This window comes from Podarcis vaucheri (genome assembly GCF_965113315.1).
Source record: "Podarcis vaucheri genome assembly, chromosome: 7".
Taxonomy (NCBI): Eukaryota; Metazoa; Chordata; class Lepidosauria; order Squamata; family Lacertidae; genus Podarcis; species Podarcis vaucheri.
Window position 1 is genome coordinate 77,590,578 of NC_138765.1, and position 27,203 is coordinate 77,617,780.

General features: G+C 45.5%; 1 protein-coding gene across 20 annotated transcripts in view; it reads right to left on the reverse strand.

Annotated features, from left to right (window-relative positions):
* Positions 1–27,203, reverse strand: part of RERE (arginine-glutamic acid dipeptide repeats) — a 358,060-nt gene that overhangs the window by 52,150 nt on the left and 278,707 nt on the right. For all 20 annotated transcript variants that reach the window (XM_082229762.1, XM_082229757.1, XM_082229756.1 and 17 more), the window contains one exon: positions 25,947–26,027. In XM_082229762.1, coding sequence (XP_082085888.1) covers positions 25,947–26,027 — 81 coding nt within the window. The remainder of the gene's footprint in view (positions 1–25,946; positions 26,028–27,203) is intronic.

Consider the following 27,203-nt stretch of genomic DNA (forward strand, 5'->3'; position numbering starts at 1 on the left):
CACTGGAAAGACTCGGAGATCTCGGGTCGTCGTCATCACTCATCTTTTCTTCTGCCTCCTCCCCCTCGCTCTCTGTTTCCTCCCTTGCCCTCGCCTCTGCTCCTGAACCCCTGACACGTGTGTTAGTTGGCTTACCAATGCCAGGATATTTGTGTTATCAAGAACTGTTGCTTTTGTGAATGGGCATGATTAGCAATGTAATTATCTGTACTTTTCTGCATTTCCTAACCTCCTGACCAAACTATTTACTGCTACTCCCCCCATGGTGAAGCGGACTGTAGTCCATGAAAGCTTACACCATAATAAAGTAGTTAGTATTTAAGGTGCCATCAGACACTTATGAAAAGTCATGTTCCAAAGCATTAAGTCTTCTAAGTTGCCAAAGAATTGCTAGTTCTTGAAAAACTTCGACATCCCCACTTCACGTTTGTAATAACGTTTTTTTTAAATAAGGAATTCAAACGGGCATTTTACTGGCCAAAATCCATTTCTCTCCCCCGAACCCCACCTTACACACACTTCAGGGTTTGTAACAGAACATGTAAATGTTAAGTACATTTAACATTTGCTGTGAAAAGCATGCATTTGCTGTGAAAAGCATGCATTTGCTGTGAAAAGACATCATTCCAAAGATTTGAAAAGGACAAAACTGTCAGAAGTCACAAAAATGAATCACAGATTAAAAGTGAAACATAATTTACCACCCAGAGAATATGCTGCAAAATAACCAAATGTCTTTTGGCACCTTCAAGACTAATTCATTACGGCATAAGCTAGTACAGACTATAGCCCACTTCATCAGATGCTTAACATTGGGGATGGGGAACCTGTGGCTCTCAAATTGTTGTTAGACTACAATTCCCATCATCCCTGATGAGCACTGGGCTGGCAGGGCTGGGGCTGATGGAAGCCGCAGTTCAACAACCAGAAGGCCAAAGGTTCCCCAGCCCCAAGAAATAAACCAAGGAAAAGCCCACATTATTAAGACACAACTTAATTCAGTCTGATAAGACTGATACCAGTTTAAATGCAGTGGTAGCTGGTGCCCATTGGGACGGGTGGGGCATAAGGGAAAGGAGCAGAACAGCAGGGGGGAGGCAGAGGCAATGGCGGACAGAGGCAACTAAATTTAGCTTTCTCTCTATGTTAATCCCTGCTGAGTTCTACAAGGACAACACTGAGACAAGAGGAGGAGAAAGTTGGCAGTCATTGCCACCCCCTGGATTGGGGGGGGTCAATAAGAAGGGCAGGGAGGCGAGCACTGGCTGAGGTTGGTGGGGCTGTGCGCCATTTGGCATAGTGGACCAGCCTCCGCTGTTATAATGCCTGCAGTTATACTGTGGCACCGTTGTGCGACTGGGCATCACCAATAGCTATTAGAAAATAAAGCAGTAGCCTACTAAGCTCTTCAACGTATACCACTTCCCCTTTGGGGGAACTGCAAAAAAAAAGCCAGCAATGGCTGCTGCTGATCCCAGATACAACGTCCATCAATGCCTCCATCGCCCTCCCTGCACCTCTCCTTTGGGTAGTGCTAATTACAGCCCCAAACAAAATATTTATGAACCTGAGAAGTCCTCTGAATAAAGGACAAGGAGGCAATAATGAATTATGCTCAACATTTGTTAAGCCAGCACGGGGCAAACATCTGCTTCAAGGTTGCGGTGCAAACATTTCTATCAGCTCTGCCATCTTGTCTGGAAAATTACAAAGCCTGGAGGGGAGTATGCTATTAAAGTTTCAGCCTTTTGTGGAGAAGCCTACCCCTCCCCACCACCACACACACACTCTCTGATGCAAGTGTCATGTTGCTGCTGCTATGAGTATAATGCCATTTTTTAAAGTGCCACTCTCAAGGATTTCTTATTCTGCACGCACCCAGCGTAACAACCCACGATCAGGTAGACACAATCAAGAGCAAGAAGGAAATCAACATGAACAGAGAGCAAAGCCAGAGAACATGCGAACATCTATGTGAGAACAGCTGCATTTAATAAAAGTTTATCATTTCAGAAATATAACGCTTTTCATTTCACCCATTTTGAGTTCTACTTCTGTACCCATGTGGACTAGAAACCTGGCATGCCTCTTAAAACTTAAAACTCAGCAAAATAGACTGGGCAGTCCCTGTAGCTCATGAGCCACATGCAGCCCATGTACGTTATAATACAACGCACACTGTTTTCTTGACAGGCTGATCGTTCTTCTCTTTTCAACTTCCTAGAAGACGGTGCACATCTTAACTGCTGATCACGCCTACCTAAGGTCTCTCGGAGCATTTCCTCAGCATGCATCTCCAGATACAAGGGCCAATTTAGAAATGGAGATTCAACTGTCCTTTTTATCCCCGCAAGCAGCTTGGAGAAAGCGGGGGTGGGGAGAGAGAGAAGCAGAATATAAAAGATGCAAATGACAGGAGACTTTAAGAGACTATCTCCCGTTACCATTAGTTCTGTCTCCCTCCCGCTCCGGAGCCCTTCAATCCAATGACTTCCAAGAGCATGGAGAGAGGAGGGGGTCCGGGAAAGGAGAAGTAAATAAAACTCAAGATTAGATCCCATTCTGGGGTTATTTTCTTTTTAATACCGGTAACTAAATTGTGGTGCAGTTGCCATGGCTACCATCCGTGCCAGCCTCCTCTGCGAAAAGCTACATATGAGCTCACGTGATGCGCTCAGCCAGAAGGCGGAAGGCCACGCACATTCCAATTTTGTAACAATTTGCCATAATAGGGGAGAGATGAGAAGACAGTCAACTGGAAACAAAAAAATGAATTTTTGTATTGCAACAAGGAAGGGAGACCAACGGACCGGGGTTGGACAGCATATTTGCTCTCTGTCACCTTGTGTGCGAGAGAGAGAAACAAAAAAGCAAGCCTCTATCAAACCTGAGGGCAACATTGTGACTTTCTAATAATAATACAAAAGAGAGCCCCTCTGCAGCACTGATGTGGAGAAAGGAGAATTGGCTAACAAGCACTCATCTATGGAAAGACAGGCCAGATCATACATGGTGATATGTGCAGACAAGCAACAGTTTCAGAATCCTGTGCTGGAAAAAGCTCTTTAAAAGGCACAGGGCATTAGTGGCTATTTAACATACTAAAAAAGAGAAAACCCACTTAAATTATATAAAAGAAGAGACTGCTTGCTTCCTGGCCTCCAAGAAGGAAGCAAAGGGTCTTGCTGGTTTTCACCAAGTGTCAAAAAAGCATGCCCAACCCAAAATTAAGAATTCTCAGGACTTAAAAACAAATGGAGTAAAAACCAACTTGTGAGGACAGCAGGCTGTATCCAATGAAGTCCTGCTCAGAGTAAACCCTTTGAAATCAATGAACCTCAGCTACCTACTGATGTCCATTATCTTGAATGGATCTACTCGAGTGGGACTAGCATTGGCTAGAACCCACATTTTCCGGAAGGGCAGATCAGAAAATTCTTTTTGTTCTTTTTAAGCACACCTCAAGTTGTTGTTGTTTAGTCATTTAGTCATGTCCGACTCTTTGTGACCCCATGGACCAGAGCACGCCAGGCACTCCTGTCTTCCACTGCCTCCCGCAGCTTGGTCAAACTCATGTTCGTTGCTTCGAGAACACTGTCCAACCATCTCATCCTCTGTCATCCCCTTCTCCTTGTGCCCTCAATCTTTCCCAACATAGGGTCTTTTCCATGGAGTCTTCTCTTCTCGTGAGGTGGCCAAAGTATTGGAACCTCAGCTTCACGATCTGTCCTTTGCCTATGGAGTTTTCTTGGCAGGGATACTGGAGTGGCTTGCCGGTTCCTGCTCCAGGTGGATCACGTTTGGTCAAAACTCTCCACTATGACCTGTCCATCTTGGGTGGCCCTGCACGGCATAGCTCATAGCTTCTCTGAGTTATTCAAGCCCCTTCACCACGGCAAGGCAGTGATCCATGAAGGGGACCACAAGTAGTACAGATGCATAAATTACAGAAGGATTATCACAACACACACACAGTTGTGCCAGACAGACCCTGGGGTAAGAAGTGGTGGGGATGGAGCGTGGCTGAGCTACTTGGCAGTAACAACAACACCATCACCAACTCATGGCTTTGAAGCAATTTAGGTCTCTGAAATCAACAATTCTGCCTCTAAATCATATATTTAAAAGAGGGACGGCAAAGTCCTAGGACTGAGGAGCCTGGTAAGGCCTCCCAACCCATTCCCCCCCCCCCAGGCCCACAAGCCCCTAACTGATTTGGGGTCGGGGAAGGATTGCAAAGAAAACACAGTGCTGACATGCGCACCCTGATGAGGATACAACCTGCCCCCTCCTCAGACTTGACTGAACTTTTGACAGTGAGGATGGATGATAACCACTCCTTATCATGAGAGTCTAGGGTACAAACACTGGGGTGGCTCCTGGAGGCAAAAGATGATTAACCACCCCTGCTTTAAGTGGCATAAATTGTTTCTCTTATCTCATTCCAATCATCCAAAGTTGTTCAGCAGTGCTTTGATGATGAAGCGATGTGTTGGGTGGGTGGAAAGTTCTAGATCGTTAACATTTTGGGGATTAAAATTAATAAGAGGGAGAGAGGGAAGGGGGGGGGGAGAGAGATGCCACACAACAACAGCCACAATCAGCAATCAGCTCATCAACTCATTTATTGAATTTCAACCTCTGGGCTGAGCCAACATGGCCACAACATTCCAATTAAGGATGCTCTTTAGCATGTCTTATTGGTTTTCCCTGTAAACAATTGACATCACTCTTAAACCATTCAGCAATCTGTAAATTAGAGCCCCTACAACGCCTGCTTCCTCATCCTATGAACCGCAGAGGCCTCACTTCAAAGGTTTGCATTACTAAACATTTCTGCATTTTATGAGTGCCGACTCTGAACCTCAGAAGGTGATGTCATTATTAAACCCTGCCGTGCGGTTCAATAGCTGCTTTTTGCGGTTTCACTCGCTTCCTAAATTTGGAACACAGAGTGTCTTTCGACAAGCCTTCTTCGGAGGCAGAGGCGAAAGGCGTCCCAGGGTGAAGTGAGCTGAACCTGGCCGCCCAAGGAAACGCAGTCAGCCATTTGATAAAAAAATTGAGACTGCATTGTCAGGAAGGGGACTCGGCTGGGTCAAAGAAGCCCTGAGGGAAGGCATCAAAGGACAGGAGGAGGAGACATATGCACTTCTCTTGAAGGGCTGTTACCTAATTAAAGGGTTTTAATTGATGGGTACACAATACCCCTCTGAAGAAGATTGCAGGTGTCTACAACCAATTATTTCCAGCAACAAAATCATCAAGTTTGCTGATGACACTACGGTGGTAGGGCTCATTTCAGGAGGGGATGAGTCCGCCTATCGGGACGAGGTGGAGCGGCTCTGTGTTTGGTGTGGAGAGAACAATCTGGCTCTTAATACGGCTAAGACCAAGGAATTGGTGGTGGATTACAGGGAAAAAAAGGCGGACATTCAGCCCTTGTATATCAACGGGGAACGGGTGGAGAGGGTGGCGGAATTCAGGTTTTTGGGAGTAGCTATCGATCAGGGCATGACTTGGAGCGCACATACCACTGCTCTGGTGAAGAAGGCCCAGCAGAGAATTTATTTCCTCAGACTTTTAAAGAAGAACAATCTGAGTGAGAGACTGCTGGTGTCCTTCTACCGAGGCTCCATAGAGAGCATTCTTACATACTGTATTTGTGCTTGGTTCTCCAGTTGTACAGCTAGGGAGAGGAAGGTGCTCCAGAAGGTCATAACCACAGCCCAAAGGATTATTGGTCATCCTCTCCCATCTTTGGAAGAACTGTACGGTTCCCGTTGTCTTAGGAAAGCAAATAACATCCTGCAGGATTCATCTCACCCGGGACACTGTCTGTTTGCACTACTGCCTTCTGGCAGAAGATATAGAAACATCAAGTCAAAGACAAATAGACTGAAAAACAGTTTCTATCCAAGAGCTGTGGCCCTTTTGAATGCTGTAACTTGTTAGTGTGACCTGGGAGTTTGATGGGTGTGGGTGTGGCTGGAATGTGGTTTGTTTGGTTGTTGTTGTTGTCTTGCTTTTGTTGTTTTAAGGGATGGCATCCAATTTCGTTGCACTTTGTGCAATGTTGCACTTGTGTAATGACAATAAAGAATCTATCTATCTATCTATCTATCTATCTATTTGCGGGAGTCTTCCCTGGGCCACGGTGTGCTGTGGGCAAAGCAGAACAAAGCTGCCAAGAGCAAGACTTCCATAGGGCAATGCTGGAAATAATTATTAACGGGATGGAGCTTGGCAATTCAGCCTGCACAAGGCGATGGCAGGGCAGAACAGCTGTTTCCCCACTGCCCTTGAAGGAGCAGAGGCTGAAGGAACAAAATGGAAGCCTTCGCAGTGGGCATCATGTGCATGGAGGTTTCCCTTGGCTTCGTGTTCTGTGCCAAGGCTGGAGGGGAGAAATGCCAAAAGAATGGAAAGCTTCTGGGACAAGTGAAACTTTTGGGCTCCTCCTTTTCCCTTTGTAGCAGAGCTCTATGGAAGAGGAGTTGTATGGAGAGGAAGCAATCCAGAGATCCCAGGTCAGAGGGTTTCCAAAGCAATGTTTGGTTTGATCGCCAGTGCAAAAATGCATGACTAGCAAGCGCTATGTAGAGTTGCACAACAGGCACATCCACATGGAGGATGTGAAATAGAAAACCAGTTTTGGGGTTTGCTAATTCAGCATGATGTCTCCCAGGGGATATAGAGCCACACGGACCACAAAATCCATGGTTGTGACTTGGTAAAAGGGAGACAGCTTAAGGCTCAAAGACCTGAGGTTATTTCTGGCAAAAATAACCAATTGTTTTTGCTAGCCTGGGGCTGTCTTCCTTCCTGACGTTTTGGACTACAACACTCATCAGCCCTAGTCAGCGTGGCCAAAGAATGCTGGAGCCCAACACCAGCAAACTCTACCCTGGTGTTGTGCTGCCTGAACAGTCACTTGAGTCTGTTGATGTTGAATGTTTGTGTCCAATAAGTCAAACTGATTGATTCCTTGGATCAGATTATCCAGCAACACTGCATTGTCTATTTTCCTTACACTGCACAGCCAGAATTTGGCTTTTCCAGGGCAGTGGATTGTTGGCTTGTGATGCAGATGACTAAAGCTCCCTGGGTGCCAGTTTTCACCTGACCAGCTTTCAACAAATACAAATCTACAGACTTTATATTTTTTCCATTGAAAGGCATCTCTTGATATATAGCCAGTGCATTTTGCTGTTTGAGTCCAACAGAGCAACAGCCATCTATAATGGGACAACCCAGTCAGACAGGTAGGGTATAAATAAAATAACAAAAACTACTACTACTACTACTACTACTACTACTACTACTACTACTAAACAGAACCATCCAAATGCTAGTCCTACTCAGAGTAGGTCTGTCCTACTGATGGACGTTGTTAACTTAGGTCTATTAATTTTGATGAGTTTATTCTGAGTAGGTCTTATTTAGACAGAATTCATGTTCTTCTGCTAGAGAAAGACAAATTCCTGTGTAGCAACTGGTTTAAGCAAACTGAGCCAAAGACCAGCCAAGAAACCCATCTAGAAGTTAAACCCATTCACAATGTGGAATTGCTGACATGGATACTCTTGTGCACATACATTTTAAAACTGTAAACTGTACCAGAAAGATGACAATCCACTCTCAGAATTATGCAACCAAAACATGGCAATTAGTTCTCATTTGAACTGAGATTTTTCAGGATTCCAACAAAGCCACCCAATTTGGCAAACACAACCACCAACAATAGCCGCAACCACATTTCTAAACTCTCCAGCTGCTTTTGTCTTAAGGCCCTTTTCCTGCACTAAAAATTTAAGCCTGTCCAAAAAAAAAATTGTACCTAAAAAACCTTCGTAGATGAAAGACAAGCCTACCAGATTTCTCCTTTGAGGCTGAAACAGTGCTCCAATATAAACAGTGTGGGAATTCAGAGATGTGGGTGAGAGGGTTAATGTTTTCTACCCCTTTTTGATCACCGTGTTGTTTCTTTTTCATAAACTTGAAAGCTTTGCAACAAAAGGATTTGCTTCTGAAACTGGGCAGCAAATACCCAGATCATCAAATGGCACAGCATAATAGCAGGCGCCTGGAGTGCTGGGACACAACGCGGAAGGCCTCGCGTGTCCCGATTCTGCCATCGCAGGAAAGTGAAAGGTCCAGATGAACAACCCACAGAGTTATTATGGGCTTTGCAGAGGACAGAGCAATGCGGGAAAGGAGGAACACGTGCTGTTTGAGCAGCCCTGTGTACGCAAAGCAGCCCCTTGTGCATTTTATCAGAGGGCCTGGAAAACGGCAAAAGCCCACCAGGACGGCATTTCAGACCCCAAAGCAGAAACAACAACGACAAGAAAGTATGCATTTTCTGTGAAGCTATTGGCTTTCCAAATGAAAGCCATCACGACACCCAAGCTCTGCTAGTTTACTGTGACAAATGAAAAAGCCAGGCAGGACGTGTGGCCTTTGTGTCAACTGAATTGGAGGGAAATCAAGCATGAATCCAGAGAAATGCAGCTGTCAAAGCTCCAAAAACACCCTTTTCTGGTCAACTAGGGGGAAAGGGAAAGGGAAAGGAAAGGAAAAAAGAGCCATGTACCATATTCAAAGGAGTTTAAAAGCGATGAGGATGTAATGCCCAACTACAGGGAAGGGCTGTAGCTGAGTGGCAGTGCATCAGCTGTGTGTGCAGGAGGTCCCATGTTCAATTCCCATGTCATCTCCAGGTAGGGCTAGGAATGTTTTCTGTCTGAAACCCTGGGGGGCTGCCGCCAGCCAGAGTAGACAATGCTGAGCAAGATGGGCCAATGGGCTAAACTGTGACACAGCAGCTTCCTATATAAAGGCCTTCTACAAAATGCAAGCAGGCCCAACCGTCAAATATTGACTGCTTGCTTTAAGGAGAAACAACACCTGTGTTGTTTGCATCACAGGAGAGCTTCTGGATGGATCTGCTGCAAAAAGACCACACTGGCTGTTTTTTGTTGGGATGCCTTCAACACCACCAAACACCTGTTTCTATTAACAGTACAGCCCCCAATGCACCTTGCTGTCCAGAAGCTGCAAGATGCTTTCCCCAGAGGGGAATGCATCTCACAATACAGTCGTACCTTGGAAGTCAAATGGAATCCATTCTGGAAGTCCGTTCAACTTCCAAAACATTCGGGAACCAAGGCACAGCTTCCAATAGGCTGCAGGAGCTTCCAACTGGAGGCTGTGTCAGACATTCGGGTCGGAACATTCGCAAACTGAAATACTCATTTCTGGGTTTGCGTTTGGGAGCCAAAACGTTCGACTCGCAAGGCATTCGGGATCCAAGGTACGACTGTACTATGACGGTGTGCAGTCAGCATGTCCCTCAATCCAATCCTGCGGCTGGACCTTGATGCCAAGGTGATTTAAATAATTTGGGCATGCACCCACCACTGCAGTCAACAGTCAACTCTGTACCACTCGCCATTGTTCCTGTCCTTGAGGAAAATGCCATCTCTTTTGATAAGCAAGAAGCAGTGTTTGAAAATGTTGCCACTGGACTCTTTAAGAATGAACCAGGAATGCAAAGCGAACAAGCTGAAACGTGGGGGGCAGGTTCACAGAGTTTGGGAGACAGAGATAAGAAAGTTTTCAAAACCTTCCGTTGCCAGCTAACAATCGTGGGTGGTTTATGTTTCTGTGGTCTGTTTTTTCATTTGCTGAATCTTCCTCCAAGTCTTTTTCTCTCCCAGTACCCCCCACATTCTCAGGGGGTTTCTTTCTTTTCAGCAATTTAGTGCAATTATTCTGAACAGCGCTGTCCATCTGTGCTGGATGGCCTAAGATTGCTGAAACAGAGAGGTATTTGAGAGCACTGTAATTGGGTGGGGTGGGTGGGGAGGTCATGTTTGGAGAATACAGGGAGCATGGAATATTCTCCCACCATCCCACACAGTGGAAAACAAAACTCTACACTGAAAAATGCAACATTTACCTTTGTTGAGCCAAGAGACTATTAACAATAACAGCATTAAGAACCACCTGCTGGATTAGGGAGGCTAGCAAGCAGAATCTGACCGCAACCCACACTGTGGTTTCCAGCAGCTGGTATTCAGAAGCATTACTGCCGCTGCCTCTGGAAGCACAGCACAGCCATCTTAGGCTAGGAGAACATAGATAACTTTCTCTCCTATGAATCTGTCTCATCCTCTTTTCAAGACAACCAAGTTGGTGGCCATCACTGCCCCTTGTGGGAGTGAACACCATAGTTTTAACTATGCACTAGGTTGGGGTCAGCAACCTTTTTCAGCTGTGGGCTGGTCCACCGTCCCCTCAGACCATGTGGTAGGTGGACTATATTTTGAAAAAAAAATATAAACAAATTTCTATGCCCCACAAATAACCCAGAGATGCATTTTAAATAAAAGCACACATTCTACTCATGTAAAAACACCAGCCAGGCCCCACAAATAACCCAGAGATACATTTTAAATAAAAGGACACATTCTACTCATGGAAAAACACGCTGATTCCTGGACTGTCCGTGGGCTGGATTGAGAAGGCGACTGGGCCACATCCAGCCCCTGGGCCTTAGGTTGCCTACCCCTGCACTAGGTGGAGGGTGACTTTCTTTTGTCTGTCCTGAATCTTAAAGCAGCCAAAATGTGGGCACTTTCCTATCCCACTGATTTCAAGGGGAAACTTAAGTACTTGCTTAAGTGTCTTCCATCAAATCTGATGTATTTAAAAGCACCTTAAATTTGGATAGGTTCTGTCCCAGAGTAAGGTGGTAAATTCTTGAAGTTAGTAACACCAGTGTGTGAGAAACTTTAGGAGATAGTGTTGTGCTGTTAACAGGCACCAAACTGCACCTGTAAGCCACAGACGATGGAAGAACAAAACTGAAGTCAAGCCAGAACAGGAAGCAACTAGAGCAAGCACAGACTACTGTTTCCAGCTCGTGAGGAAGTCCCCTACATTTGTTGGTCCATCTGTCTGCCTCCCTTCCTTCTGGAATAAAATAAAATAAATGGGTGTCCATAGGGCTTGTACTTGTCAATATGTATGTTTAAGCTTTGAATTTGTTTACTTAACAAAATTTACACGCCACTAGATTACAATAAAATCTCTAATCAATTTACAATAAACAGAAAACAAAAAAAACCCCACATCTTTTCGCTAAATTGGTGCAATTATTCTACACAGCACTGTCCATCTGTGCTGCATGGCCCAAGATTGCTGAAACACAAGAGGTATTTGAAAGCACTGTAAAAAGCCAGTTTAAAAATGTATCTAAAAAATCAACAGTAGGCAAAAAGGGATGAAAGTGCATGCCAACATTTTACATGTCTGCATAGGCTTATCTAAACAAAAGTATGTTTAGCAGGTGGCAAAAAGAGCACAGTGAAGGCAGCTGCCTTACATCAATAGGCAGGGAGTTCCAAAGGGTATGTGCTGCCACAATAAAAGACCAATTTGTTGCAAGTATTATGTGGCATCTCTGGCAGTGCCAGTTCTGCAGATCAAAGTGATCAAGTGGACATGTATGGCTATTACCATACCCCTGGCCACCACACATTTAACAAGCTGTATTGCTCTTTTTATATTTTGCTGGAAGCTGCTTAGAGTGGCTGGGGCTACCCAGTCAGGTGGGTGGCTAATCATCATCATCATCTTTACCACCACCTTAGAATCATTTTGCTACTTTCAGAAGAAGAAGAAAACAAGCAGGTAGTGGTAAAGAGAGATTTGATTAATTTATCTTCTAGTTTAAGTAATGAAAGTTTGGGAGCCCTGGCAAGTCGTCTCTTTTTCTTTTTCTTTTTCCGCCTTTTTTTAAGGCAAGGGAACATAATTAAGCTTACTGGCAACAAAGCTAATCAAAACTCCAACAGGCACAAAGGGAAAAAGAAAACATTTCCCGTGTATCACATCCTCCCCTCTGGCCCCGCGCCCAGGGCTTTCAGTGCAACTTTGAACAAAGACGAAAGCCACCTAATATGTTTCGCAACAGCATTAGCAAAGGCCCCACCCCCAAGCAACCCTGGCTGCAAGGAAGGGCTTGAAGAAAGGCCTACCTTTTAGGTCAGAAAGCCCTGCGTTCAGAAAGGGAGAAAATGGTACTGCAGGAGGAAGGCGGCTCTCTGGCTACCCAGCTTCACAGAGCGTGAAATAAGTCCCTGAGCCACGGCAGGAGAGGGCAGGGCTGCCCCATCAAACCTAGTATGGGAAGTGGAAGAGGAGGAGGAATCAAACTGGCATTCCTCTTTGCTCCAATTAACCTAGGGCACTACCCACCAGGAAGTTCTCCCATGCATGCAAAGCCACTTCGAAAGAGGCAAGAATGGAAGCATTTCTTGAAGTATTCCAAAACAACTGAAAGGATGTTCTGTGCAACAAAGCGGATGGGGTGTCCCAGGCTGGCGCAAGGAGAAGTGGAGGCTGTTGCCTCATAGCAAATGGGGCACTGCCCCACCAACCTCCGTGTGCCCACTAATTCAGCTCCCACCTGCCTGACTTACTTTCAACCATGCCCAGCACTGACTGTCACTTCTCTTTTCTTCCTTCGTTGTGGGGTTGTCTCAGGAAGGAGGTGGTTGGAGGCAAAAAGCCAGAGTTAGCTCTGCCTGTCATTCACTCTGGCTCCACCTACTGTTAGCCTCCTTGCCTTCAGTCCTAACAGTCCCAATGGCCAACAGCCACTACTGGCAATGAGAGTCATCCTCAAAAGAGCAGAGTCCGGGGCAAGTCTCCTGGGCAAGCTGTGGGCTGGCTCATCAGCCATGCTGGAGATGCGTATTTGCCAAACTCTCTACACACTCTCACCTCCCTTCTTCTCCTTATTCCCCTAAGAAAATGAGAGGTTAGGAAGGGAGGAAATGTTTTCAAAAAAAGCCGATAGAGGACTTTATTTTAGTCTCCATGTCACCAGGTGTTCAAAATAGGTTGGCACCAATCAAGATGGTGCCAGCCTATTCTGAAAGGTGCCTTACCCCTTATGTTGAGGCTGGCCACACCCAAAAGACACAGCTTCTTCTCCAATGTTGTGCTATTTCAATTGGCTATGTAATATAGTACATCAGTGATGGCCAAACTTGGCCCTCCAGCTGTTTTGGGACTACAACTCCCATCATCCTTAGCTAACAGAACAAGTGGTCAGGGATGATGGGAATTGTAGTCCCAAAACAGCTGAAGGGCCAAGTTTAGCCATCACTGTAATACATGAACATCTAAGGCCACCTATCCTAACCTAGCCCCCTCCAGATGCTCTGGGCTACAGCTCCCAACGGCCGTGGTGGCTGGGGCTGATGAGAGATGTAGGCCCAAACATCTGAAGGGCATCAGGTTGTCAAAAGCTGATCTAAGGAAGCTTTTTTATGAAGGCACAGTTTTTGCCCAAGCACAACCCCTACAATGAGCCTTAACAAGGCCACTCACTAACTGCAGAGGCCTCCGCTGGTGTGTAGCCAAACAGCTGAAGGATCCTCCCTACCAGCCAGGAATGCAAACTATGCTTCAAGGGTCAAGCTGAGATGTTTGAAACAGGAAGGAAGGAGACTTGCCTAAAAAGCTGAAACTGCATTATACTTCTAAGACCGTGCATCTTATTTCCTCAAACTGTGCAGGAGATGGGCACACATTTTGGGGCAGGTGAAAGAGAAAAGGGCCGCTTAGGTCTTCCTTATCTTAGCTGAAAGTGGAGAGATCAGCGGGCAAAAGATACTGGATCAGCTTGAAATATAAAAAGAGAGATTTGCAGAGGGCCAACTGTAGCTCCCCAGGAACAGAGGGAGCACCTCTTCAGCAAGTGATGAGGGAGCACAGTTTGAAGATGGTTCAGAGGGCAATTGTTTGACAAACTTCCTACTCTCAGGACGATGTTTCCATATTGACTTGTCTGCTGAAGAGTCCACTTATGTGCCTACTGGGATATCCCCGGAGATGGCAGAAGATTCCAAGTTTATACAGCCTGCTGGCCATGCCAAAGGAAGCTCCTCAGAATGAGTCAGTTCAGTATTGTCTACAAAGACTGGCAGCAGCAGCTGTACCAGTGGTTGCTGGGGACTGAAACTGGGACTTTCTGCATGACAAGCATGTGCAATATCACTGACCTAAGGCCCTTCCCTAATGGCCACAAGAGTCACAGGAACAAAGCATATGCCTTAAGACTGCTGTTTCAGTCCTTAGGGATCTCCAGATAAAAGGGACCCAAACACAGTTGTACAGTCGACAAAATTCACATTGTATGACAATAAAATACAATACAAGAAATAAAAGAATCAATAAAAATACAACTAAAAATCAGCATGAATAGTTAATGTGTTGGATAAGCCGCCTCCCATCTTTGACCACAAATTCACAGACATGCCGCAGACCACTGGGGATCACAGTCTGGGAACCCCCAGCATAGAAGGCAGAGGCACATGTTTCCAAAATATATAGTGGGTGATGTAACAATATGAGGAACCACGTAGGAATTACTGGGGGGAAACAAGAGCATTCCAAAATTTTAAAAGTGTGTGTGTGTGTGTGTGTGTGTGTGTGAGAGAGAGAGAGAGAGAGAGAGAGAGAGAGAGAGTAGAAAAACCAGGCAGCAGGGCATTGATTTCCCCTACAGAAATTGGCTCTGCTCTCCCAAGTAAGTACCTTCCTCTCCCAGAAACCAGCAGCAGAGTCATTGGCTCACAGCACAGGCAAGATGCAATCTGCTAATGGCTCCCCTCTTGCTTGCAATAATATTTTACTTCTAGCACACAGTAAACCTGATGAACAAAAGCAAACACCATGGTTTCAATCTCCTAAGTAAACTAGAAAACAGAGCTGCTGCATAAATAGCTGGCTTGATTTACTGCCCGTGGTAAACAAGAGCTAACAAAATCCAATGTTGGCACCAGAAGGCCAGCTCCTGTTTTATGATTTCGGGGACAACTGCATCTGGAAATATATTTCGGGGCACGGGAGGGGCTACTCAAGCAGGGCAGCAGCCAAGAGGTTAAAGAACTTGGCTCTGCTCCCGGAGGCTGCAGGGGACAGGCGCTTGCTTTCTCTCACATCAAATGGCTGCCTCCAACTCAACTGAGCTCACCATCATAGTCTTTGAAAGTCCATAAACAAGTGTAGCCAGCATGCAACATCTCAGAAATATCTTTACCACCCTGTTCCAATAAGCAGCTTGGCTAATGGTAAACTTTTGTCACAGTGAAAATTGCAAACAATTTAAGCTGACATGGTTCCACACTAGACAACCTGGGTATTTTTAATTCTCTGCAGATCCTTTTTTTCCTATGTGCATGGATAACCAATGGTTCCCGTTCTAGATGTTGTGGACTCCAACTCCCATCATCCCCAGCTAGCATGGCAAATAGCCAGGGATGGTGGGAGATGCAGTCTGAAAAAATCTGGAAGGAACCACGTTGGCTACCCATGCAGTAAACTATGTGCATGTTTAATTCTTTTCTGTCTCTTTTTAATACTTCCATGTTATTAAAGTGTACTTCCTTGTCTTGGTTGCTTAATCCCTCACTGAAATCTCTCCAGAGGGATTGGTTCAATCTCTCTGTGGTGGAATGTCACTTTTCCGCCTCCACTGGCACAAATTTGCTTTTTTTCCATCTGTATCCAGCAGTGCATTGAGGTAGATGTGGTGGAAACAAGGCTGTAAGCCTTTTGGATATGCGTAGACTCAAGGTGGGAAGATGCATACCTGCCAGGCGCATTCAGAACACCTGTGCAAGGCAAAACTTGAAAACCAAAGACTTGCTGGCCAAAAATAGCACTGGAATTGCATACTCGGCTGAAGTTTTAAGCTATGAAGTCATACTCAGCACAAGCAAGCGGAGTCTATGCGCATGGCAGGATTACACAAGTTGTCAGAATGCGGGTCTTCAAGCAAAGCCCTTCTTGCTATCAACAAGTAGGTAGATCATCAGCTTTAACAATCAGATCCTCAACCCATTTCGAACCCAGAAAAATCTGGAGAAAATACCTTCAGCTTAACTGCTTTCAAGAAATCTCTGCTAACTTCAGAGATCATGCCTGCTGGTTCACCTTTCATCATCTTTCTTTGGTACGAAATTTTTTTCCAAAAGTCATTACTACTAAATTTGAGCCTGGTCAAATTTTTAGGACAAGTACATGGTACTGTGTGCCAAGATTCCTGAATTGCAGGGGGGTTGGACCAGATAATCCTTGGGCGCCCTTCCATCTCTACAATTCTATTGATTCTAGGATAATGGTTGATAATGGAGCAACAGCAGCACCATGTGCTTCAACTGCTCCTTTCCATCAGAAACTGAGTTCACATGGAGAGCTAAAGGTATTGCTTTGGGCATGTGAGGCCAGCTCAAGAAAGAACCATTTTCACTGACGTGCTATCTTTCCATGTGCAGAAAGCCTTTCATGGTGAGGAGGACTCAAACATGAGAATTTCCCTCTCCCCACCCACATCTGGGTGTTTATTTTACATGTACTGTCAGTCTCAGTCTCTCTCTCTCTCTCTCTCTCTCTCTCTCTCTCTCTCTAAGACACAAGGCCTCCCCACACCAAGAACTTAATAATTTTGGGATGTTCTGGAAATCTCTGTTTCTCATATCCCTACGTTTGTTCCTAGAACAAACAGTCTGCGTGTGGTGTGTGGATCCTTGCTTAGATGGCACAAGAACACAAGAAGATACCTGCTGGATCACGGCTGAGGCTGGTCTTTGCGAAGCGTGTTTGAGATTAATGGTTTAAATGAGTGAGGTAGACTAGACATTCAGTGGGGAAACATCCCTTACAGGGGAAGCTGGGAGAGATGGCTTTGCAGCATATGCGAATGGCTTGCCAACTCTGAGCAAACCAGCAGGCCCACTGTTGCAGTCTGTTGTGTGGGTGAGAGTGGGCAAAGATTTCAGGAGACAAGATTGATTGCGCGACTCGGAGGCCTGCATTTGTACATATTTACATTGAAGGGAACCAAACGAAGAAAAATGGATGTAAAAAACACACACACACGCAATCCAGTGTGCATTGGAAGTTTTGTGGCAGCTATTTTGTAGCACTGCACAAGAACTAAGCATTCTGGAGGAATAGATCCATGAGGCTTGAAATATAGGATGGGGTGGGGAGGACGGACCTCTCTCCTCCATAAATCATGCCCCTGCCAAGCCAAGGACCACTCCTACAGCCTGTTGATCACCAGGATGGACTTTAATGCAGCATTTCTGCTGTGGCTAAATACAAAAAGAGAAGGGTTGTGGGCAGAATCAGGCCATTATCTGACTTAATAAATGGAAGACCAGCCTGCGATTTCACAGAAACGAAAAATCCCTCCCCCTCCTGTAATATCCAGAACGAGGCAGGCCAGAAGGAAGAGGAGCAGAAGCAGGGGTTGTTTATGTTGGCAGCCGATTCCAGCCCTAATGGGAAATTTCAGCTTTGGTTGCATCAGGAAGAGAGATGAGGGAGGGAGGGAGAGAGCAAGTTATTAAGGTGGGGGAGAGAAGGTATGGTATTTGAAGAGCAGTGGCAACAACAAAAATGCTTACATGGCAAGTGAGAAAATTAAGAGCCAAGGCCCCGACGCTATATTAATATGCCTCATCATTAGGGAAACAAACCTTCTACACAAAAATAAAGACTTCCTGTGGAAAGCAGGGCAAGAGGGTTGTGTCCATACTGTCTATGCACAATTAAGGCTCTGCTCCCGGCATTAAAAAAAAAAAGAAGTGTTATGAGATCCACAGTTAAAAGGGGTGGGAATGTCTGAGGTTCAGAGAAGTCAGGGCTTTGCACTGAGGGGGTGAAAAGCCCTTGCCTAAGCAATTATCCCATTCCCTTCATTAAAGGAAATTTGCAGTTTAAGTGGGGGCAGGTGGGAGGGACGAGGGAGAATCATTAACTCCAGCCAGCCTGCAAATGCACTGCTGCATCTGTTCACAGTCAGCCTGCGTAGATTGCACAGGTGGAGCTGAGGACCCCAACAAAACTTCCTACCAAACTTCTGTGGGCTTAAGAAAAAAGTACAGTGGTACCTCGGGTTATATACGCTTCAGGTTACAGACTCCACTAACCCAGAAATAGTGCTTCAGGTTAAGAACTTTGCTTCAGGATGAGAACAGAAATTGTGCTCCGGCGGCGCGCCGGCAGCAGGAGGCACCATTAGCTAAAGTGGTGCTTCAGGTTAAGAACAGTTTCAGGTTAAGAACAGACCTCTGAACGAATTAAGTACTTAACCCGAGGTACCACTGTACCGTATATACTTGAGTATAAGCCAGCTTTTTCAGTGAGGATCCTTTCGGGCTGCTCCTTCCTCCGCCGCCGCCTTTGCCGCTGTCGGCGGCAGCAGAGGAGGAACGAGCAGCCCGAAAGCAGCCCTTTTGGGCTGCTTGTTCTTCCTCTGCCGCTGCCACCACCAGCCTCTGCCTCTCGGCAGCACCCTAGATAGACAAGGGGACGGGAGGGGCTGGAGGGGAGAAAGAAGCCCCCTCTGCCATGTGCACGTGCACGCACACACACACACTCCGGCCCACCAGGAGGTTTGTGGTGTGGTGAACCAGCTTATACTCCAGTCAATAAGTTTTCCCGGTTTTTTGTGGTTAAATTAGGTGCCTCGGCTTATATTTGGGTCGGCTAATACTTGAGTATATATGGTACCTTGACCTTTTCCAAACCACATGTGCAGCATTGCAATACATTTTGTGTGTGTGTGTGTGTGTGTGTGTGTGTGTGTGTGTGTCTTTTCAGCAGAAACTGTTTAAGAAAGCCAAATTGTGGGATTATGTAACACTAGATTAAGTGTTAATGAGCCAAGAATGCCAGTTTGTCTAGGACCCTGAATCTAAAATTAAGTAACTCTGGACAGTTGTAAAGGGCAACACTGTGGTAATTCTTACCTCCTAAGGTACTAAAAGTGCCATTTGTTTAGCCCGGGCAACCTGTCCCAACAATGCTGCCCTTGGCAGGAGGAAAACAGGAGACAGAAATAATGCCTTAAAAAATAAATAAATACACCTTTGGGTGCTGTCCAGCAACTTCAGGGTTCCAGACATCATACCTCATCCCAACCTGTAAGCTGAAAGCTCATTTGGCCAATCCCTCAAAACAAATTCAGATGCAAGGGTGGGATGAGGAAGCATGTGGTACAGTCCCCTTGGAATTGTACCAGTTGAAAATTCACCTCTGCAACTGCACATTTAGATGCTCTCCTAACACCCCCACCCCTCTCTCTCTCTCCCTCTGCACGTGGAAAGGTCACATTAAGATGTCCCAGCCTCCCTGGCATGCTAACTTCCTACTTTGTGGTCACTTACAAAACATGTAATCTTCCTCTGGCATTTTTGTGCAGTACAATCCCAAGGGAGACTGTACCACTGCCTTTTCGGGAACATTATGGATTACTTTCAACACACCTTTATAATAGCAATGGAATAAACAGATACATTCTTAGTCACTGACCCTCAGTTATGGCCTTTCAGGGCCCAGGTGTGAGATCCGACAGATGTTTCGGTCCAGTATTTATTAGAACACAAATTATTTTAACTGTAACATGCCCAGAGAACTAGCAACAGAGCAGGCTAGAAAATAAAAATCAATAGCTGCACGATAAAATTAAAACCTTGGTTTATTGAGAAGAAAGGATGAAGGGAACGTATCTGTAGGAATATGATCTACTTAAACCCTAGATTAAAAGTAAGATGACAACAAGAAATTTAACTATCATTTAATTTTTAAAAATGGGGGGAGGGGAGTGCACAAATTATGACAATGAAACATGAAAATCAACCAATAGCAGGTGAAAAGTCAGTTACCTGCAACAGCACAGCAAGTAACTATCACCTCCAGGCGACCAGAAACCAACCCCTTTGTAAAAAGAGACAGTTCTTTCCATTCAGGCTATTGAATAGCAGCAAATAACTTAAGACAGGTTGGTATGTGAAGGCAGGCAGGCAGGCAGGCAACTTCTTATAGTCTGATTTGCAAAGGAAATGTGTAGCATTAATTTATATGTCAGTAACTGAAAATTAAAATGCAAACCCTTCTTCCTCTCCAAGGTTCACATGCCCTGAACTATCCCAATCCTCTAAAATTGTCAGGTTTTCCTACGTCAGACTCAGCACACTGGTTTCTGTAAGGAGGAGACCAAACTCAGAATAGGATGTGGTGATGGCCATCAACCTGGATGACTTTAAAAGGGGATCAGACAAATTAATGGAGGATTAGGCTATGAGCTATAATGTTGATACCCTAGCTCCACTTCCCCCCAGGATCAGGGGCAGCACATCTCTGAATGCCAAAGTCTGGGGAAGCGAGGCTACTGCAATCTCATGTCCTCCTCCTGGGCTTCCCAGAGACATCTGGTTGGTCATTGTGGGATTGTGGATGCTTGACTAGATGGGTCTTTGTTCTGATCCAGCAAGGCTCTTCTAATATTCTTAGGAGCCTTGGTTCCTGAACAACCAGCTCACAAAATGTGGAGTAGAATGCAGAATCTGTTTATAAAAACATACCCACCAGGGGCCCACAAGCATTGGCGAGAGGTGCCCATGCCACACTTGAAAAGCAAATATAGTAGATATATAGGATGTGGGAGTCCTTTCCCCCCGCTCTATTGAATTATAGAATTGTAAGAGTTGGGAGGGACCCTGAGGAACATCTAGGGCAACCCCCCTGCAATGCAGGAATCTCAACTAAAGCAACCATGACAGATGGCCATCCAACTTCTGCTTAAAAACCTTCAGGGGAGTCCACCACATCTGGTGGGAGACTGTCAAACAGCTCTTAGTGTCAGAAAGCTCTTCCTCGTGTTTAATTGGAATCTCCTTTCTTGTAACTTGAAGCCATTGGTTCAGGTCCTAGCCTCCAGAGCAGAAGAAAATGACCTGGCTCCATCCATTTAGATATTTGAAGGTGGCTATCACACCACCTAGGGACGCGGGTGGCGCTGTGGGTAAAACCTCAGTGCCTAGGACTTAGATAGATAGATTCTTTATTGTCATTACACTAGTGCAACATTGCACAAGTGCAACGAAATTAGATGCCATCCCTTAAAAACAACAAAAGCAAAACAACAGCAACAACCAAACAAACCACCTTCCAACCACACCCACACCCACACCCATCAAACTCCCAGGTCTCACTATCGAGTTACAGCATTCAAAAAGGCCACAGCTCTTGGATAGAAACTGTTTTTCAGTCTATTTGTCCTTGACTTGATGTTTCTATACCTCCTGCCAGAAGGCAGTAGTGCAAACAGACTGTATCCCGGGTGAGATGGATCCTGCAGGATGTTATTTGCTTTCCTAAGGCAACGGGAACCGTACAGTTCTTCCAAAGGTGGGAGAGGGTGACCAATAATCCTTTGGGCTGTGGTTATGACCTTCTGGAGCACCTTCCTCTCCCTAGCTGTACAACTGGAGAACCAAGCACAAATACAGTATGTAAGTATGCTCTCTATGGAGCCTCGGTAGAAGGACACCAGCAGTCTCTCACTCAGATTGTTCTTTTTTAAAAGTCTGAGGAAATAAATTCTCTGCTGGGCCTTCTTCACCAGAGCAGTGGTATTTGCGCTCCAAGTCATGCCCTGATCCATAGTCACTCCCAAAAACCTGAATTCCGCCACCCTCTCCACCCGTTCCCCGTTGATATACAAGGGCTGAATGTCCGCCTTTTTCTTCCTGTAATCTACCACCAATTCCTTGGTCTTAGCCGTATTAAGAGCCAGATTGTTCTCTCCACACCAAACACAGAGCCGCTCCACCTCGTCCCGATAGGCGGACTCATCCCCTCCTGAAATGAGCCCCACCACCGTAGTATCATCAGCAAACTTGATGATTTTGTTGCTGGAGTAGATGGCTGTACAGTCATGCGTATAGAGAGCATAGAGCAGGGGACTCAACACGCAACCCTGTGGTGAGCCGGTGTTAAGGCTAAGGGCTGTGGACACATGTGACCCTACTCTAACCCTCTGAGAACGTTCTGACAAAAAATCCAGAACCCAGAGACAGGTGGAGTTGGGGAGTCCAATCGTCTCTAGCTTGGACACCAGTCTATGGGGGAGGATAGTGTTAAAAGCAGAGCTAAAATCCACAAACAGCAGCCTCACATAATTCCCCGGCCGCTCCAGATGGGACAGAGCAGCATGGAGAGTGGTGGTGATAGCGTCTTCTGTGGATCTATTTGCCCTGTATGCAAACTGGTAGTTGTCAAAAGTTGATGGAAGACAGGAAATAATATGACGGCGCACTTGCCAATCGTATGGTCGGCGGTTCGAATCCCCGCGGCAGGGTGAGCTCCTGTCGTTCGGTCCCAGCTCCTGCCCACCTAGCAGTTCGAAAGCACCCCTAAGTGCAAGTAGATAAATAGGTACCGCTTTATAGCGGTAAGGTAAATGGCGTTTCCGTGTGCTGCGCTGGTGCTAGCTCGCCAGAGCAGCTTCGTCACGCTGGCCACGTGACCCGGAAGTGTCTTCGGACAGCGCTGGCTCCCAGCCTCTTAAGTGAGATGAGCGCACAACCCTAGAGTCAGACAAGACTGGCCCGTACGGGCAGGGGTACCTTTACCTTTATCACACCACCTCTCAGTTGTCTCTTTTCCAGGCTAAGCATACCCAACTCCCTCAACCATTCCTCATAAGGCTTGGCTTCCAGACTTTTGATCATCTTGGTTACCTTCCTCTGCACACCTTCCAACTTGCCAATATCATTTGTAAATTGTGGTGCCCAGAAGTGGACAAAGTACTCCAGGTGTGGCCTGACCAAGGTAGAATAGAGCAGGACTATGACTTCCCTTGATCTGGACACTATGCAGCCTAGAATGGCATTTTTTGTTGCAGTATCACACAGTTGACTCATGTTAAGTTTGTGGTCTACTAAGACTCCGAGATTCTTTTCACATGCAAGCCAGGTGTCCCCCATGATATATTTGTGCAGCCTCTTCCTGCTTAAATGTGGAACCTTACATTTGTCCCTATTGAAATTCATTTTGTTAGGAAGCTGCCTTACGATGAGTCAGACCACTGGTCCACCTAGTTCACAACTGTCTACACCGACTGGCAATGGCTCTCCAGGGTTTCAGACTCATCTCCACCTGGAGAGGTCATGGCACCGTCTGTATGCAAAGGAGGTTCTCTGCCCCTTAATTAGGGCACTTTCCTGCAGCATTGTGCTTGGTTGCCGGTGGCAAGGAAATCTCCACTAGGAGACTTCTGGAAGGAAAGAATTAGGAAACTTGGCACTTCTGCTCCTTTATGCCATGGGTGACTAACATGTTCATTTTATTAATGATTTAAATGCACTTATATCCCATCCATATGTGAAAGCAGGCTAATAAAACCCATAGTAGGCTTGCAATTTTTTGTGGACTTGTTTGCAAGATGAGGAAATTTCAAACCAGAAGGAATTTAAGCTCACACTGCCATTTAATACACATGCACAAACTCAAGTCAGAGAATACTAGCCTAAGGCTATGATTCTAATATAATATGCAGAAGGCACATCCACTCAAGAAGACCCGGTTAATTTAATGGGCCTAAGTTAGCCATATCCATTAATTTCAGCTGGTCTACTCTTGAGTAGGACTAGCTTTGGCTGCAACTCACCAAAACTAACTCCTCTTCACTGCCCTTGGACTGGGTTCTGGGTCAAAGGATGCTATTGGTAGGTAAAAAAATTCTGGGGTCCAGATGCTTAGTATTTAAATAATAAAAATAACAAGCTCCAGCAAACTCCAAACAATATCGTCCAAAACAAAAGAGAGATCCTCAGTTGTAATGCATTCTATCTGGCATTCCCAAGGTCAAATTCAAAGCAGTCACCACCAGCTAAATTAACCAAGGCCAGGTAAATATGCCTTGAAACTTGCACCCAAGGGTACAACAAGCTGGTCCTAGCTGTGTCATGATCCCAACAAACAAGAGCCACTCTTCCACTTCAAGGCTTGTGTTGCTCTAGATTCACTTTCACTGTGGGGTTGCCCTTTCCCTCCCTCCCTTCCTACTGTGTTATCCCATTCTTAACAATTTCAAACAAAAAGAAAAGGGGGTGGGGTGGGGTCGTTTTAGGAGGAGAAAACAAACCAAGAAAGCTTGTAAAATTAAAAGCATAATTTTTTGTCTTTTTTAAAGCACACAAGAGCAAGTCTGTGTCCGGCCCTGCCCTCTGTCCCCCCCTGCCCCCACCCCTATTCTTGAGCTCTGCCTGATTGAGGAGGCAAGATCAAGCAAGAGGAAACCTGTGGGCAAGAACAGGAAGCAGAGATTAAACAACCCATTGTAGGTCAAAGGTTACTCGCAGATCAGTTACCACTAGAGGCATGAGAGGCTGACGCTCAGTTGAGACCCCAACACAGGACATCAAACAGCTCCGGCTTCAATGCCCCATCTCCTCTAACACAAAATGTTTAGGCCTCCCACAATAAAAATGTGATGCTTGAGTGGCGTCAGCACCCAGAGTTCTTTTTTTCACAGAGCCCGTAACTCTTCCCTGCCCCGCTTTTACCCTTCTTCTAAAGGGGAGGGCACAAGTTATGTGACTTGGCAAGTTCAAAGTCCAACGAGGGTGACTGGGCGAACCTCCTTTTTCCCACTTGACTTTGCAAAAAAAATACACACACCCACACCCCGTATCATTGCAGAGAGTGAATAATTTAAAAGGACTTTGTTAGATACGTAAAACAAAAAAAATCTGCTCACAACCTATTTCTTTATATATTTTTAGAAAAGCCAATGTTTGTTAGGGTGTGTGCCCATTTGTTTTGGTTTTTTTTTAATTAAGAAAAGGATATAACTTTCTTCCCAGAGCCTTTGTCCAATGAGAAAGTTATTAAAATGCAGAAGTTTACTTTTCCTTTATAACCGTTTGCCCATAGCGGGGACAAAAAGCAAGAAAAACTCTGCAGGAAGCCTGCCTGCCTGGTGTATGTGATGTTACAATTAATCCTTCATGATGACAGGTCCTCGTGTCACAACACAGTAGCTCAACAGTCGTATTTCGCACCATGGAGGAAAACCTCAGAGTCCAAGTTACTCAATTAAATTAAAACCATGACTCACAATCACAGTGACTCTCTCCCTGCCTGCCTCTGTTCAGAGAAATGAAGACGGCGACATTTTCGTGGCAAAGAGGTTCCACCATGAGAAACCATTCTTTAAGCATTTGCTGAACAATCACCTTGATGTTGCTTTAAAAATATGCACGTATCCCATGGAACAAACACCCAGGGACAAATACTACCTCTGCCTGCCGTTTTTCATTGCTCTTTTCCTAACCCAAAGACAAAAAGGGAGCCTGTCCCCTCTACAAGCGGCAAACAGAAACTACCAGCAGCTCTGAAAACAGAAGCTTCTAGAGATAGGAACTACTAGACCTCAACCGATCCTAATCTCCCCTGCTTTCTAAAAGGAAAGGCATCTATTTCTTATTTTCTCTAATGCAGGCACCTGCAAGATTTTCAGCAAAAAATAAATAAATCTGTCAGCTGGTTGGTTTTGTAGTGGCAGGAACGATCCTATCGGCTGCGAAACAAAAACTGTCATCTGCCAACGGCCGAAGCGTTAAGTGACACACACACACAACAACCTCCTGACACAGCCAGGGCAGACACCCCGACTCACCCTACAGAGACTTCTGTTCCTCGAAATGCAATTAGAATCGGCTTCAATACGGCCTTCAAGTTTAGCAATGCAACGACTATCCTTGCAACTACTATCATCACATCATCCATTTAAAATTAGGTCTGAGCTGCGTCCCTAAACTGCCAGCACCATCTGATCAAACACGCGTTGGTAAAGTAAACTGGTTTACTTTCTCAAGTCTATTGCTTTGGGGGGGCGGGCACACACACCCGCACACAACAGCTCTGAAAACTGTCCCAGAAGCAGCTGAGTTAAAAGCCCAGCACAGGGTTAAAAGGCAACAGCTTTGTACGATCAAATGGAGGAATGCAGAGTGCCATAAAACACGCACACACAAACAAGTTACATAAAGTCCATGGATACTTACTGTTTCCTTATTGGGAAGCAGCTCTTTTCGGATCCTGAAGAAGTTCTTCCCATACTGTCTGAGCCCTTTAATGAAGCGTTTCTGTGTTTAAAACAAAAATAGAATGTCAGCAGAGGCAAAGAGAAAATCTCTTTAACCAGCACGGTAGTTTAAAAAGTTACCGGATTAGGGGTTGCACAAATATGCAGGTTAAGTCCCACAGAAATTGCAAATTTTCAGATTTCAGTCTCAAGTCTCATCCAGGATTCAATTATTATTATTATTATTTAAAGAAACGAGAAAAAACAACCTTTTAGCTCAAAATGACATAGGCTGTGTGCTTTGTTTGGAGGGCTTTGAGAAGACAAGCTGCTGGTTTCCGTGAAAATAAATGTTGAAAACCTGAAGCAAGATCTAATTCCATCTTAAGCTGGGGGTGGAGGAACGAGAGAATAGTGCTTTTCCTTCTCTACAATTCTGGACAGAGAAGGGGGTTGCTGTCTGAGCTGTGAAAAGATGAAAAACTCATTCCGAGCTCAAAGCATCTAGGTTTCTTTCGAAAGTTTATATATATTTATACAGAGAGACATATATGGAGAAGATTTCCAAATAAATCTCTTCCAGGAAAAGAAATAAGACTGCTTTACTATTCCCCACCTTTTTGGTGGGAGAATCAGTCCATATTTAGTTCCAAAATCCAGGGCTGCCAAAGACTTCCGTTTGGGCTTCTCAAATAATCCAGTTTGGCAATGATTAAAAACAAAACAAAAACAAACCTCAACACAAAAAATACAGCCCACCCACCTCCCCAGAAAACTCAACACTTCTGTGTTTGCAGATTTCTCGGTTCCAACACTCCTCCCCTAAATACACAGAGAGTGGGAGGGTGGGGGTGGAGGGGAGAAAAGAAGAGTTTCAAAGTGATGTTTAAATCCGGATCGAAAAGAGAGCCGGAGAAGGAGCAAAGGGTTTTTCAAAGCTCTCCCCCACCACAAAACACAAGCATGCGCGCACACCGATTGCACAAAAATGACTGACGTACAAACTGACACACACACACAAACAAACACACACCCTGCGGAGGGGTGATTTCCCTTCTGGGAGGGGGAAGAGGAGGAAGAAGAGGAAGAACTCCGAAGCAACAAACCAGCCGCCGCCAAAGCAGAGCGCAGCGTTTCTCCTTTGCCTGTTTCAGCCGCTGCTGAGAGTGGAGGGGAAGAGTCAAAATCCGGATCTCCAAGTAGGGGCGTCCTGCATGGAGGTGGCAGCGGAGGAGGC